We start from the raw sequence: 16,954 nt of genomic DNA, 5'->3' as shown, positions 1-16,954 counted from the left end.
TACAAGCAAACCTTGCTTCTTTATTAACCTAATATGCTTTCTATAGACCTACTTTGGGGTGGAGGAGCCTCTTTTCCTAGTATCTGCCCCATTTCAGCTCTTAACAAAGTTTCCTGCTTGTCTATTTTAATACTCACCCTATTTCCTACAGGGACTTCTTTACTGAAATTACAATCAAGCTTTGTGTACATCCTTAGTCCATGTTGGTGCCAATATATAATGTCCAAGCTAACTCCCTGGAGAGCCTCAGGATCAGTCAGAGTCAGGAGCAATCAAAGTCCTTGGTCTTTAGGGGGAGAAGTGAAGGAGGCAGGCAAGCTGCCACGTGGCTTGCCAAAGATCTATCCTGGATTCTGGAGTTTGGAGCCTGAAATCTTTCTCCTGCTCATCCTGTGGCAAAGCGAGTCTGACTTCTCTCCCTCAGCCCTCCAATCCTTGCCTATGATTACCTCACCACTACACATTCAGCAAGCGCCAATGGTGAGGAGAGCCATCACATCACTATCTCATATAAATATTTATAGAACCATTATCTCACATCAAATAGGTAATTAGCCTTAATGGTTGCTTTGCTGTCTCAGATTCAAGTTCATCTTTTCAGAGTTTCAGCCTTCTACAAATGGCTCTTGACAAATGTGTGCAAAACCACAAAGAGAAAGATAAGAGACAGAATATCCTGGCTGAAGAAGAACAAAAAAGTACATTGGACTAGATGGTTTCTGACATCTTTTGTGCCTTTAGTTTTGTTATCCTATGATTGTGTTTAACTGAGCTGCAAATCAAGGCAGTACTGCCTTTGAATGCTTCCATATTCTAGGGTGGCTAGGAATGAAGGCTAAAGAATCCATCATGACCTTGGGAACTTCTTTCTTCAGTCCTTTCTTGCTGGGCTAGCCAAAGGCATTAAGAGCCAGAGAATTGGAGTGAGAAGCTAGACTGAAGTTTTCATGCTTTTCTCCAGACTTTTTTGTAGGTATAGAATACACATTCTCTCTACTGAGGTGTGGTTCCCATTTAACTTCTTGGAATGTTATCACTCCTTCCTAAAAGCTATTTTGGCTAGGAGGAGACAAGAATAATATAAATTTCATTCTTATCCTCTTTCCTTCTCTGGAGTCTTCAAATGTAGGCATTCTTTAAAGAATATGATCACCGATCTTTCTTACTCTTCCTTTATTTCCTAATATTTTTGCTTAGATAAATATGAACCAGGCATTGCTTTTTTTTTTTTTATTTAATAGCCTTTTATTTACAGGTTATATGTATGGGTAACTTTATAGCATTAACAATTGCCAAACCTCTTGTTCCAATTTTTCACCTCTTACCCCCCACCCCCTCCCCCAGATGGCAGGATGACCAGTAGATGTTAAGTACATTAAAATATAAATTAGATACACACAGGCATTAGGCATTGCTTTTTTAAAAAATTATTAAATGCCCGCCGTCCAAGAAAATGCTTCCTAACCTACTAAAGGAATGTAGCATGTACACAGATAATTGCAAAATAATTTTTAAAATGATTGAGTATTATGTGTGGGAAGGTAAGTATAGAAAAATGAAGAAATACTTCATGGGAAAGATGGTAACTGCTTTGAGCATGCAAAGGAGATGAGAGTCTCTGTGGCAAATATGAGGAAGGAGTAAAATTCAGCAGTACAATCCAAGTGTAAGTGTGTTGATACTTGAAATGTCACTTCTCTGGAACATAAGTTTGCTGCCTTGTTCTGGGAAAAATCATTGCTGAATGTTCTGAAGCTAGTGGGTGTTGCCTTCTGAGATAGTAGTAACTAATTTGCATATAACAGGGTAGTTGCTCATTTTATTAATATGATTAATCTTCTAAACCTCTAATAAGGATTGAAGAGAATAATTTGCTTTCTAGGGTCACTTAATTGCTGAGAAAAATAGAAAAGGGGAAGAGAAGGTAAAAGATATTTCTCTGCAGTATACCTATTTTTGCTGAGAGGTAGAAAAAAAAGAAAAATCTTGTTTAAAAAAGGGAAACTTTTAAAATCAATATTAAGAGAAAGATTCCTGCCTTTTTTGGTAAGAGCATACATTATTTCAGCTGAAGGCATCACTGAAGCTTACAACTAGAAGTGAAGGATAATACAATTGCTGTTGAGGAATACCTCTAGATAACCAATGCAATAGCATAGAAGTGAAGCATCTGAGCAGCTTAGCACATTAGTTTATCCAATGAGAGGCTATGTTTGGCGAGGTGTCAGTTTAAAACAGAGTGGATCAGCTTAGCTTAGCAATAGAGGCATTTGTTCATGTGGAAGTTATGCTTACCAAGGAACTCTTCTGACAGTTTCTGAAATGGAAGGATAAGAAATTCTATAGTTTCAGAGTTGTAAATGGCTCTTGATAAATGTATTTATTACATCTGTGGTTTATTACCCTGAGATTACTAGCTTGTATTCCCATACTCCCCATGGACACTATGTGCATTACTGGGAGAATGGGCCTAGGTTTATAGATGGAATGTTATATAAATAGCATTTGCATTCCATTTTCAGTAAATGTTTTGTTTAATGTTAATTTGTATTGGTTACTAATTTGTTTATGGAAAATATAACATTAGGAAGTGATGAACTACAATGTTAGCAGGACTGATTATCTCCACACAAGAGTTAGCCCTTAAGAAATTGAGAGTATTGATTCTGCAGCTACATTCCATCTGAAAGAATCCCACCTTGACTAGATAGAAGCAGGTTCAAAGGAAAAAAGCTTGAATGAAAAAGCTGGTAAGAGGTAGAAATAAGTGTACAGTTTACACCACATTGTGGGTTGGTTTATACAAACCAAAAATGGAAAACAAGGAAACACTTGTTGTCTAGTTTAGATAAATCTACAGAATACAAATGTACTATCAAATGTGTTATAGAATAAAATTCAGGGTCATTTAACTGTTGTAGGGGAAAAGGAAAAACAACAACAAATAATTATTTTTTAATTACCTTCAAAACATACCAAGCTTTGTGATAACTACTAAAAACTTTCAAATCCGTTTTGGAAATGTGTGATATAAATTATAAATACCTAAATGAAGAAATAAATAAATAAACTTCTTTCTCTTTTGGAATAGCTCCCCAACAGATGGTTCTATCGCCCTCAGCATATAACCCTTGCCAAAAGTTACACAAATGTTCATGGCCCAATCAGCAGAGAGCCACCTGAGGTGGCTGTTTCTTCTGCCTCTTTTTCCAGTCATGGAGTCTGAACCTGTTTACTAATTAAGGAAAAAAAAAAACTAATGTATCTCAGTTCTTAGCCTCCAAGCCTTATACAGATCATCTGCTATGCAGCTTAAGGCAGCTGAGATTAAACCTGAATTTGCAAAGCCTGGTCCTGCTCCCAGCTGTTTTTACCATATATCTCCCCCATTTATTTCCATTTTTCTCCAGGTAATTTGAAAGACCTTGCACCACGTGCAGAGTCTGAAGTGTCAAATGGGGAATTAATTGAGAGCCTTTATCCCTCTGAGCATATGGAAGGTACTTTCAAAGCATTCAGTTTTGATATACTATTTCCCCTACAATCCTGTTGGCAGAATTATTTGGGAAGGGTAGTATAGAGTTTTGGAAGCTGTGTGTGTGTGTGTGTGTGTGTGTGTGTGTGTGTGTGTGTAGGAAAAAGTTGTAGAAAAGAAAGTTTTTGACAATATCTGCTTTTTTCAAAATCCTAGCTCTTGCAAAAAATACTTAGCTCAACAATATCATATACTAATAGTATTTCTCATGAAAAAAAAGAAACTTTAAAAAATTATTCAGGATTTAGAATAATGGTTCAAAAATCAATCATGATTAAAATAATTCTTATTTTGTCTGGTTTTTAATTTTAAATATACATGAATATGTTTATATGTATGTGTATGCATATACACACACATATACTGTTTATGTGCCATAACCTACATGGAGCTTTTCTGATTAATTAGTGGATAGGTGAGAGACTGGAAATTCCCCTAACCCTCTATTTCTAACTAGCCTCAGGTCATACTTTGTACCTATTATCAACTATCCAACAGGAAACTTGGATCTACCTAGTATGAGTACTTTATCATCTATCTAGTAATATCGCCCCAGCCCACACTAAAAATCATTTTACTGAAAATCACTCATAATATGTGTTTTCTACCCTAAACTCCTTGGGAGCCAGCCCAGTCTCATTTTGTGTTTGTATTTTCAACACAAAGAAGTCAGATCCAGGTCCAAAGTATATTGCAGCTTTTTTCTGATTCCCATAACCAAAGGAAAACTAGAATCTTGACTTTCCAACTGCTCTGGTCATTAGTACACCATAAGTTTGCAATATTCTCCTCAGTTATGTTTGCTTTCTCATTTTCCCTCAGGATGTGGTAGTTGTTGGAGAGGAAAATTTCACCACCCCTTGCTACATTCAGCTGGACCTAGAAGCTTGCCACATTCTCACAGAGACACTGAGCACATATGCTCTGGTTGGGCAATCTACCACCAAAGCAGCAGCAAAGCGCCTAAAACTTGCCATTTTTGGGCCATTGTCTTGTTCATCTTTGGAATATAGCATCCGGGTCTACTGCCTAGATGACACACAGGATGCACTTAAGGTAAGTAACTAATTGATTCAATAGTCATCTTTAGTTTGCTTTTTGTTTTTTCAATCATTCTACTCTATTTAATTAAAAAAAAATTTGTTAAACAGGTGCTGTAATAGGTATTGGAGGAACCAAGAAAACTACTGCAAAGAAATAGATAATTACTATATAGGAGAAAAATAATTATTTAAAAAGGAAAGTAAGAACTCTCATTAGAATGTAAACTCCTAGCAAATAGGGACTGTTTCATTTCTGTGCCTTTGTAACCCTAGTACCTATTCAACACCAGGCTTGGCATATTGTGGACATGTAAGGAGTGTTATAAGAAGAGACATTATGAGAAACCTGGAGAGGAATAAATAGATTTGGAGTTAGGATTGCATGAGTCAGGAAAGGCTTTCTTTAGGGGAAAGCATTTAAATTGTATCATGTAGTCAACAACTTTTTCTTTATTTGATTCATTTATAAGTTTTCTATAATATTTACCCCCTTAAAACCCACTCTTCCTGAATACTCTCTCTTTTTCCCTGGGTTCCATGGAATCATTCCCTCCTGCTTCATCTTCTGTCTGACTGAATATGTCTTTGCTAACTCAGCATTTGCCTTCTGTACCCTAAACAATGATGTCAGTTCAGTTCAGTTCAGTTCAATCCAATAAACAAAATGCTATTCTCAACCCTCTGTTTTCTTCTCACTTGATGATATTATATACTCCCATTCACTCAATCATCTCTTCTCTATGTATAGTGACTATCAGAACTCTGTTTCCAGCTTTGGTCTCTTCCCTGAGATCCTCCATTCCCATATGTCTGAGCTATTGGAAAACTTGGACACATTCTATGAGCATATTCAGAACTGAAGTGGTCAAATGTTACAGATATTAATTCAATTCTACATAAGAGAAAGCTGATGAATTGATTTGCCTAGTGTAGTCATTTGCTCGTCATACTTGGAGGACTTTGACTCTTCCTTCCCTCACTGACCACCTTTTATTGCTCACATGTAATCAATTGTTATGGCTTATTTATTTTATCTCTCCAATACCCTTGTCATTCTCTCTTTCTCCACTACTCACATTGTTACCACTCTAATTCAGACCCTGATCCCTTTTCATTTCCATTATAACAAGAACCTCTTAATTGGTCCTCTGGATTCCTTTTTTCAAGTATCTCTCCTTTCTAGTACATCCTTCACATAGTTACCAACATGATCATCAAAATGAAAAGATCACTTTCCTGCTCAAAAATTTCCATGGCTCCCTATTACTTATAAGGTAAAATAAAAATTCCTTAAACTAACCTTTAAAATCCTCTACAATCTGGCAACAATCAGATTTCAATTGCTCCCATTCATCCAATTATATAAACTATTCCCCAAGCTCAATATGCTTCTAAATTTTTGCAGGCCATACCCCAAGCCTGGAATCCATGCCTTCATTTGCTCTGTTAAATGAAATTCTTCTCTTCCTTCATGGTTAGGCAAATGTGTCATCTCTGCAGGGAAGCCTTTGCCATTGCTCCCTGGTGAAATTGTTCATTGACTTTCAAAGAAGGGACTTTGATGGCCAATTACTCTCATATAGTGCCTAATATCTAATTTGATAGTAAATGGAAAAACCTGGTTTTAAAACACAGACTTTTGATTCCAATTTCATTGATCTTTCTAATACACAATGTTTCTTCTTCCTCCTGAAATTTTTTTGAATTCTTTTATTGGAAATTTTTTTTGACTCCTTCATTTCATGCCAACAAACATACCTTGAGCACCTACTTTTTGTCAGGTATTGTGCTCAGTTCTGGGAATCTAAGACAAAAATGGAACATCCTTTTCTTCAGCTTTTTTTCTTTTAGAGGAGACAGTGGAGTATACGAAATGCACAGAGATAAAGAAAATCAAAATTTGTGCAAAATTTTTTCAAAGTGGGGATCCATACAAGGAGGTGGATCTGATTAGGCCTGGCAAGGAAGTGGCAATAGGTGCTGAGCTTTGAAGGAAGCAAAGATTTCTGTCAAGTGAAGGCAGGGCAGGAAAGCTTTCCAACTATATACTACAGACAAAGGCACAGAGATGGGAGATGGAATATCCTGTGCACAAAAATAGTTGATAGGCCAATTTGGCTAAACTTCCAGTCTGATGGGATGGATGCAATTGGCCTAGAAAAATAGACTGGATTATGAAGACATTTAAATGCCAAAAAGCAAATTTGTCTTTTGCAATAAAAATGATAGGGAGACACTGAAGTTTCTTAAGTGAGGGAATGACATGGCCACCTTCCTACTTTAGGAATACAAATTTATTAGCTCTATGGAGGAGGTTTTGGCCAGGGGATACTGGATGCAAGGAGACAATTTAGCAGATTATTACATAGTCTATGCTAGAAGTTGTCTAATTTAAGCCAGAATTAGGTTGGTTTTAGCATAAGTAGGGAGAAAGGAATGGATATGGAAGATGTCATAGAGATAAACTTGATAAAGTATAGCAACAGATTGGAATAAAGAGACATGTGGGAGATTACCACATGAAGGAGGCGACAGAGTGGCAGCAATAGCAACCAGGGAGTGGTGGCATGGACTAATGGCCACCAGAAGGGCCCGCACCTGAAACGGAGACCTTAAAAAAGAGAGAGATGTAAGTGACAAGTGATAGAGGGGTTGGCTTGGATTCAAGAAGACACTGAGCAAGTTTAACCTCTGTACCTCAGTTTTTTTTCATTTGTATGATGGTGATGATAATAATGAGTTTATAAGCAAAATGATTTCAGAAACACCCAGAAAGACTACCATGAACTAACGCATAGTGAAGTGAACAGAACCAAGAGAATGTTGTACACAACAACATCAATATTGTTTGGTGAATAATGGTGAATGACAGTGAAATGACAATTCAACTAAGCAATGATCCAAGATAATCCCAACACTAATGATGAAACTTACTATCCATCTCCAGAGAAAAAACTTATATTGATTAATTGCAGGTTAAAGCATGCCGTTTTTCACTTTCTTTTTTATTATTTTTTAAGTCTCCTTATACAAAATAACTAATATGGAAATGTTTTATATAGTAGCACATGTATAGTCAATGCCTGATTGCTTGCTATCTCAAGAAAGGGAGAGAAGAGAAGGAGGGAATGATAGAATTAGGAACTCAAAACCTTAAATAAGAATCTGAGTTAATAAATGTAACTCACTTTGCAAATTTAAAGTACTTATAGAAGGTGGTAAGTGAAAGCAGAAATTCTAGGATATTATTACCAAGAATGGGAAGCTGGGTGAATAGAAAAAAAAAAAGTAATACATTTAAGAGAAATAGATAAATTAGATGGAAAGGAGAAGTTTAGAAGTCAAGGAAGATGATGAATTCTGTTTGAAATGTGTTATGATTTCATTTGAAAAATCCATTTACAAATATAGGAGTAATGTAGGACTGAAACTCAAGAGAGAGGCTATGTTGGATTGCAACACAATGTGCTTGTTGTACTTGTTGCTTTCCACATTTTCCTACTAAATTGTGAACTCTGAGAAGGGATAGACTGGAATTTCTTTTTTCCCTCAATACATTATTTATTGTATTGAAATGTTATTAATTATTATTAGTTTGGATCTTTGATTTTATTTGTGTAAGGAATTCTCAGCAAGGTGCATATTGGCATTTGCTCTGCAATATATAATCATAGAGGGTTGCCTTGGAAGCTCAGAGGTTAATTGATTTGTACGGGATCAAAATACCAGTTTGTGGCAAAGGGGGAGACTTAAATCCAGGTCTTTGTGACTCCACAGTTGGTTCTCTAAACACAAAGTCATGCTTTATTTTCATTTCACACATTAGTGCATTCACATGGTGTAAGTCCAAACATGAGACAGAAGTACCAAGGGTGATCCCATTAGTCTGGAGTAGACAAAGTATGAATAGTCCGAGATAAGATTTAAAGATAGGGTGGAACCAGATAATGTGCCTAGGATAGTCAGGAATATGAAGTTCAGATTTGTGGCTGTGCCCATAGTAATATGTATTTATAGCTAATTTGAATTCTGTCTAAAAATTAAATATTTCAAAGCACAAATATAAACAATAATCACATGAAAAAAATGCTTCAAGCCACTAACAATAGAAATTCAAAAAAGATAACTGGAGTTTCCCTTTCACTCAGTTTCTTTAAATTTATTGCCTTTACTCTGAAGGGGTAAGGGGAGGGGAAGTGATGGAGTTATAAACAACAAAATCAACAATATATGTGTTTTAAGTTAGATGTTCCACATGAAGCATGAAATGCTTTCATGGAAAGTGATCAGAGATCATGTGGATGAGCTATTATCTTTATGTCTAATTCTCCTAGTGGGTGCTTTTTAATGTTCCTTGAATTTCACCCAAAAATGTATAATATTGCAGAAAAAAATTGACATGCTGATGGCAGTAAATTTTCTTCCATGTTTATCTTAGACGTCCTTTCTTTAACAGAGATTAGCATAATTATACACCCTTTCTTCCCCCCCCCCCCATCTTTCGGTTTCTTTCTCCTGTTTCTCTCTTTTCTCTCCCTGTGTATGTGTGTATGTGTATGTGTGTGTGTATGTTTCTGTTGTCTGCTTTTTTATTTTAATTTGCTTTTTCATTTTCTCTATGGGAGATGTGGGGAAAAGGAGAAAAGTACCTAACTACAGGCTGCTATTTTGCAGAATAAGGGAAACTGGTCTGATTGTACCTTCCAAAATACTAGGCTAATTGTTTCTCTAGTATAATGATTACCGTATTTACCTACAGCATAACAAGAATCTTGGTATTTTTGCATTATTGTGGCCATAAGGTACAAAGAAGTCTCATTTGTTATTCATGTATTTTTAATGCTAAGTGCCAGCTCCCCAGAGGCACAGAATCTATAAATGTCTCTTTGTAAACCGTTGATCATGATAGAAACAGCTTGTGTTGTTTTCACTGTTTCTTTTTATTTTTCTTTATTAAACCTGTTCATCTGCCTTTCTCAGTACTGGCAATTTGCATTTGTCTTCCACAAATTAAAATAAAATAATCAAAATTAGGTTTTAAAATATATGCTAGAGAGACCTAGTGCCCTCTCAATTTATGTGTCAACATTTAACATGTATGGAATATATATAAAATATGAGCCATACTCCCTATCAATTTTGTAATGAAGGTACTCTGAATTATTAAAAGATTCACCCTAAAGATCCATGGTTCCTATAAAGATCCATCCTATTCTCCAGGCAGAGTTCAAATGCATAACTTTATAAGCTATACTGCCAGTTTTTAGAAGTGTCATTTTTGCTAAGAATATAAAAGAAGGAACTGCTTTACTTTGTTCGGAAACTATCCCTGCAACCTGTGGGCATGTATGTTGTATGGCATATTGACCTTCTGTGGTGCCAAAAAATTTCATTTTTTTTCATCATCTCAAGTACTGTCCAATAGAATATTTCCTAGGATGTTGGAGCCGATTACATTTGCTTTTGGAGGATTGGGAATGCTTTATGCATTTATCAAAAAATCAGAAAAGCATTAAACTAAGAAAGAGGCTAAAGAGTAGTGGACAGTTCACTCTCTAAGGGTTATATTTATACATTTATAGGAAGATAGTTTTAAAAAAAGATTGTAATTCTTTTTTTAGAACTGAGGGTATTAAGGATCATCATTGTCATTTTTCCATAGTGAGTATGTGGTCTGAAAAGCAACAAAAAATAATGAGAGGCTGATGTCAGATTTGATCTACTGTGGCTCCTTTCCTCATCTCCCACTTTCCTCTTTAGGTCCAGAAGGTTTTTAATGGCATTTTCCTTTAGACATATTAGCTAATAGAGCAAAGCAAAATCACCTGGATTTTCAAAGCTGCCTTCAGCAATTTTAGGAGATTTGATATTGAATTAGAATATCCACTATATGTGCCAGAGTACAAGATAAGGGCTGATGAGAAATAACAGCCTTTATTTAAACATCTTTTAGGAGGATTCTATTCTGTGTGAGTGGATATTTTAAGTGCCAGTGAAAACCCAATTCAAGTTGGGTTCAGCTGATTTGGTACACATACTGAGAATCATGGGAATAGCTTGGAGATATTCCTTTAGTTAAATTAAGAGATCACAACTTACTTAAAAGATTGGATTTGATAGTCCTGAACTCAAGCCTTTCTCTTTGTCCTACTCCTGTGATTATAGTAACATCATTTGTGTGTTCATTCTATCTTTATTTTCTGAGACACAAAATCCAGCAGAAATAAATGAATAAGTAAATACTTAAAGTATTTAATAAGTAAATACTTGGCTAATTGGCAGTGCAATCTAATTCAAAGAAAAGTTTTATTTGGAAAAATTGAAGGGTATCTAGGGAGGAAGAAAATGCCTATGTGGTAATGAATCTTTTGTCCCGCTACCCAAAGAATATAATTTACAATAACTTTCTTCTTCGTTAAGGACAAGTTTATATTAAACCCTAAGGTTCTGGGCCTCTGTGGGACTATTTGTTGAAAGAAACTACTAAAATGCCCAATAGTTGTTGTTCATTAAGTTTGTAAGAAATACACATATGATATAAATAAAATGCAAGATGGTGAGCCAATCTGTATGTATTTACTAAAGGGAAGAGGGAAAGGGTGGAAGATAAATTGTTTTACTTGGATTAACAACAGTTCCATATGTCCAGGTGCTGCTAGTATAATGGATCTGTATAGAACATGTAAATCACATGCTAAGAAGCGAGAGAAATGGAGCAATCAGAATGGAGAAATGAACCAGGGTTTACATCTGAGTGCTGTTCATCTGCATGTAGCCTATTCTGAACCACTCATGTGTAGGATTTCAAAAGAAGGAAAGGGGCCTTGCTCAGCCCTACTCCATACCAACCACCTTCAATTTCAGTGCCCTTTTACCCATCACCAACTATTCAGCATTAATGAGGTTTCCAGTATGAAAAAAGTCTCTCTCCTCCTAAATACCTTTAAACTATGCTATCCTCTATCTCATCCTTCCTGATGATCATTTGTAATGTCAGAGAAACTGAGGCAAGATAGAGATTAGAGAGTTTTTAATATTGGAGAATATAATTGACTGGACAGGACTCTCATCTCAAAGTATCCAGTGATGAATGGGAGAATCCCAAATCTTTTTATGCCTTTCCAAACAAAGAAGAGGAAAGAAGCGGGAAACTTCTTTACAGATCCATTTGGTTCTGTCAGGATGGGGGGAGGCAATAAATTCTTACTAAAAGCCAGAGTCAGGATGTTTGAATAAACAGAAGTAAAGATGTCAATAGGTATCCGGTATAGTCTTATGTTTTGGAATATTTTAGAGGGGTAGTGTGAAATTCTTGAGGGCAGAAGGAGTTAGGAGTCAGGAAATCTGATCTCCCCCTGATCTTGAGTCTCACATTGACAATTTATAACCTTAGAGCAAATGGTCCTCAGTCTTTTTCTTTTTTTAGGATAAAATAAATTGTTTTTAATTTATTTTTTTTTATTATAATAACTTTTTATTGACAGAACCCATGCCAGGGTAATTTTTTACAACATTATCCCTTGTACTCACTTCAGTTCCAATTTTTCCCCTCTCTCCCTCCACACCCTCCCCTAGATGGCAAGCAGTCCTATATATGTTAAATATGTTGCAGTATATCCTAGGTACAATATATGTGTGCAGAACCGAACAGTTCTCTTGCTGCACAGGGAGAATTGGATTCAGAAGGTAGAAATAACCCTGGAAAAACAAAACAAAAATGCACACAGTTTACATTCATTACCCAGTGTTCTTTCTTTGGGTATAGCTGCTTCTGTCCATCATTGATCAATTGAAACTGAGTTAGGTCTCTTTGTCAAAGAAATCCACTTCCATCAGAATACATCTTCATATGGTATCGTTGTTGAGGTATATAATGATCTCCTGGTTCTGCTCATTTCACTCAGCATCAGTTCATGTAAATCTCACCAATCCTCTCTGTATTCATCCTGCTGGTCATTTCTTACAGAACAATAATATTCCATAACGTTCATATACCACAATTTATTCAACCATTCTCCAATTGATGGGCATCCATTCATTTTCCAGCTTCTAGCCACTACAAACGGGGCTGCCACAAACATTTTGGCACATACAGGTCCCTTTCCCTTCTTTAGTATCTCTTTGGGATATAAGCCCAGTAGTATGGATCAAAGGGTATGCAAAGTTTGATAACATTTTGGGCATAATTCCAGATTGCTCTCCAGAATGGTTGGATTCGTTCACAATTCCACCAACAATACATCAGTGTCCCAGTTTTACCGCATCCCCTCCAACATTCATCATTATTTTTTTCTGTTATCTTAGCCAATCTGACAGGTGTGTAGTGGTATCTCAGAGTTGTCTTAATTTGCATTTCTCTGATCAATAGTGATTTGGAACACTCTTTCATATGAGTGGTAATAGTTTCAATTTCATCATCTGAAAATTGTCTGTTGACAAATGGTCTTTTACCATTTATCAATTGGAGAATGGATTTCTTATAAATTAGAGTCAATTCTCTATATATTTTGGAAATGAGGCCTTTATCATTTTGATCTTGTCTTGGTATATGGTGTTAAGTGTGGGTCCATGCCTAATTTCTGCCATACTAATTTCCAATTATCCCAGCAGTTTTTGTCAAATAATGAATTCTTACCCCCAAAATTAGGATCTTTGGGTTTGTCAAACATTAGATTGCTATAGCTGACTATTCTGTCTTGTGAACCTAACCTATTCCACTGATCAACTAATCTATTTCTTAGCCAATACCAAATGATTTTGGTGACTGCTGCTTTATAATATAGTTTTAGATCAGGTACAGCTAGGCCACCTTCATTTGATTTTTTTTCATTAATTCCCTTGAGATTCTCGACCTTTTATTATTCCATATGAATTTTGTTATTTTTTCTAGATCATTAAAATGTTTTCTTGGAAGTCTAATTGGTATAGCACTAAATAAATACATTAGTTTAGGGAGTATTGTCATCTTTATTATATTCACTCGGCCTATCCAAGAGCACTTAATATTTTTCCAATTATTTAAGTCTGACTTTATTTGTGTGGAAAGTTTTTTATAATTTTACTCATATGATTCCTGACTTTCCTTTGGTAGATAGATTCCCTGATATTTTATGCTGTCAACAGTTATTTTGAATGGAATTTCTCTTTGTATCTCTTGCTGTTGGATTTTGTTAGTGATATATAAAAATGCTTAGGATTTATGGGGATTTATTTTATATCCTGCAACTTTGCAAAAGTTATGAATTATTTCTAATAGCTTTTTAGTAGAATTTCTGGGGTTCTCTAAATATACCATCATATCATCTGCAAAGAGTGATAGTTTGGTTTCCTCATTGCCTGCTTTAATTCTTTAATCTCTTTCTTGGCTCTTATTGCCAAGGCTAGCATTTCTAATACAATATTAAATAATAATGGTGATAGTGGGCAACCTTGCTTCACTCCAGATCTTACTGGGAAAGGTTCCAGTTTTTCCCCGTTGCATATGATGCTTACTAATGGCTTTAAATATATGCTCCTGACTATTTTAAGGAAAAGTCCATTTATTCCTCTACTCTCAAGTGTTTTTATTAGGAATGGATGTTGGATTTTATCAAATGCTTTTTCTGCATCTATTGAGATGATCATATGGTTTTTGTTAGTTTAGTTATTGATATAGTCAATCATGCTAATAGTTTTCCTAATATTGAACCAACCCTGCATTCCTGGTATAAATCCTACTTGGTCATAGTGTATTATCCTGGGGGTGATTTTCTGTAATCTTTTTGCTAATATTTTATTTAAGATTTTAGCATCAATATTCATTAGGGAGATTGTTCTATAATTTTCTTTCTCTGTTTTCAGCCTACGTGGTTTAGGTATCAGTACCATGTCTGTGTCATAAAAGAAGTTTGGTAGGACTCCTTCAATCCCTATTTTTTCAAATAGTTTATATAGCATTGGAGTTAATTGTTCTTTAAATGTTTGGTAGAATTCACATGTAAATCCATCTGGTCCTGGAGATTTTTTCTTAGGGAGTTGGTTAATATCTTGTTCTATTTCTTTTTCTAAGATGGGACTGTTTAGGATATTTACTTCTTCCTCTGTTAATCTGGGCAAGCTATATTTTTGAAGGTATTCTTCCATTTCATTTAAGTTGTTGAATTTATTGCCATAAAGCTGGGCAAAGTAATTCCTAATTGTTGCTCTAATTTCCTCTTCGTTAGTGGCGAGTTCTCTCTTTTCATTTTTAAGACTAACAATTTGATTTTCCTCTTTCCTTTTTTAAATCAGATTTACTAAGGGTTTGTCTATTTTGTTGGTTTTTTCATAGAACCAACTCTTAGTTTTATTAATTAATTCAATAGTTTTTTTTATTTTCAATTTTATTGATCTCTCCTTTTATTTTTAGAATTTCAAGTTTAGTGTTTGACTGGGGGTTTTTAATTTGTTCCTTTTCTAGCATTTTTAGTTGCAAACCCAATTCACTGACCTTCTCTTTCTCTCTTTTATGCAAGTAGGCCTCTAGAGATATGGAATTTCCCCTTATTACTGCTTTGGCTGTATCCCACACATTTTGGTATGATGTCTCATTATTGTCGTTTTCTTGGGTGACGCTATTAATTATATCTATGATTTGCTGTTTCACCCAATCATTCTTTAGTATGAGATTATTTAGTTTCCAATTATTTTTTGGTCTACTTTCCCCTGGCTTTTTGTGGAATGTAATTTTCATTGCATCGTGGTCTGAAAAGGATGTATTTACTGTTTCTGCCTTACTGCATTTGAGTTTGCGGTTTTTATGTCCTAATATATGGTCAATTTTTGTATAGGTTCCATGAACTGCTGAAAAGAAATTGTACTCCTTTCTGTCTCCATTTCGTTTTCTCCAGAGATCTATCATAGCTAACTTTTCTAGTATTCTATTTACCTCTTTGACTTCTTTCTCATTTATTTTGTGGTTTGATTTATCTAATTCTGAGAGTGCAAGTTTGAGATCTCCCACTATTATACTTTAGCTGTCTATTTCTTCTTGCAGCTCTCTTAATTTCTCTTCTAAGAATTTAGATGATACACCACTTGGTGATATATGTCTACTATTGATATTGATTCATTATCTATGCTACCCTTTAGCAGGATATAGTGCCCTTCCTTATCTCTTTTAATTAGATCAATTTTTGCTTTTTCTTGATCTGAGATCAGGTTGGCTACCCCTGCTTTTTTTTACTTTACCTGAAGCATAGTAGATTTTGCTCCAACCTTTTACCTTTACTCTGCATGTATCTCCCTGCTTCAGGTGTGTTTCCTGTAAACAACATATTGTAGGATTCTGCCTTTTAATCCATTCTGCTAACTGCTTCCTCTTTATGGGGGAGTTTACCCCATTCACATTTATGGTTAAAATTACCAATTCTGTATTACTTGCCATCTTGTTAACCCCTGTTTATGCTTTTCTCCCTTCTTTCCTCCTTACCCCCCTTCCCAGTATTAAACTTGTGAACATCACTTGCTTCTCACAGCCCTCCCTTTTTAGTATCCCTCCCCCCGTCTTAGAGCTCCTCCCCCTATCTTACTCCTTTCCCTCACAGTTTCCGTATTCCCTTCTGCTTAACTCATTCCTTCCCTTTTCACTTTTCCCTTCTCACTTTTCCATGAGGTGGGAGAAGTTTCACCATAAATTGAATATGTCTAAAATTTTTCTCTTAAAGCCAATTCTGATGGCAGTAAGATACCCACTATATTCATCCCCCTCCATTCTTTCTCTCAGATATAATAGGTTTCCTTTGCGCCTTTGTGAGATGTAGTACCCCCACTTTACCCTTTTTCTGGTACAATGTCCTTTCCACCTCTAGTTTCTAGAACAAGGTATACATGTATTCTTTATACATCTTTACAGCAGAAATATAGTTCCCAAGATTTCTTTTTACCTTTTTATATTTCTCTTGAGTTCTATATTTGTAGATCAAATTTTTTGTTAAGTTCTGGTTTTTTCATCAAAAATAGGTGAAATTCACTTATTTTGTTGAATGACCATCTTCTTCCCTGGAAAAAGATGCTCATTCTGGCTGGGTAAGTTATGTTTGGTTGCATACCGAGTTGCTTAGCCTTTCGGAATATCATATTCCAGGCCCTTCGATCTTTTAATGTGGATGCTGCTAGATCCTGGGTAATCGTTATTGTGGCTCCTCTATATTTGAATTGGGTTTTTCTAGCCACTTGCAGTATTTTTTCTTTCATCTGAGAGTTCTGGCATTTGGCCACTATATTTCTTGGTTTTTTGATTTTAGGATCCCTTTCAGTAGGTGATCAATGAATTCTTTCAATGTCTATTTTACCTAACTCTGTTTCTATGACTTCTGGGTAGTTAGTTCTCTGATAATTTCCTGGAAAATAGTGTCCA

At 35.5% G+C, this 16,954-nt stretch overlaps 1 protein-coding gene and 1 long non-coding RNA gene across 3 annotated transcripts in view; one reads left to right on the top strand and one right to left on the bottom strand.

Moving 5' to 3' along the window:
* The window catches only part of UNC5C (unc-5 netrin receptor C), a 407,070-nt gene that overhangs the window by 355,660 nt on the left and 34,456 nt on the right, over window positions 1–16,954 (top strand). For both annotated transcript variants that reach the window (XM_003772864.4, XM_031941564.1), the window contains one exon: window positions 4,358–4,591. In XM_003772864.4, coding sequence (XP_003772912.1) covers window positions 4,358–4,591 — 234 coding nt within the window. The remainder of the gene's footprint in view (window positions 1–4,357; window positions 4,592–16,954) is intronic.
* The window catches only part of LOC116419732, a 70,290-nt gene that overhangs the window by 34,152 nt on the left and 19,184 nt on the right, over window positions 1–16,954 (bottom strand). The window lies entirely within an intron of this gene.

The sequence above is a fragment of the Sarcophilus harrisii genome, chromosome 6 (assembly GCF_902635505.1).
Source record: "Sarcophilus harrisii chromosome 6, mSarHar1.11, whole genome shotgun sequence".
Lineage (NCBI taxonomy): Eukaryota > Metazoa > Chordata > Mammalia > Dasyuromorphia > Dasyuridae > Sarcophilus > Sarcophilus harrisii.
This window is presented reverse-complemented; position numbering and strand designations above follow the sequence as displayed.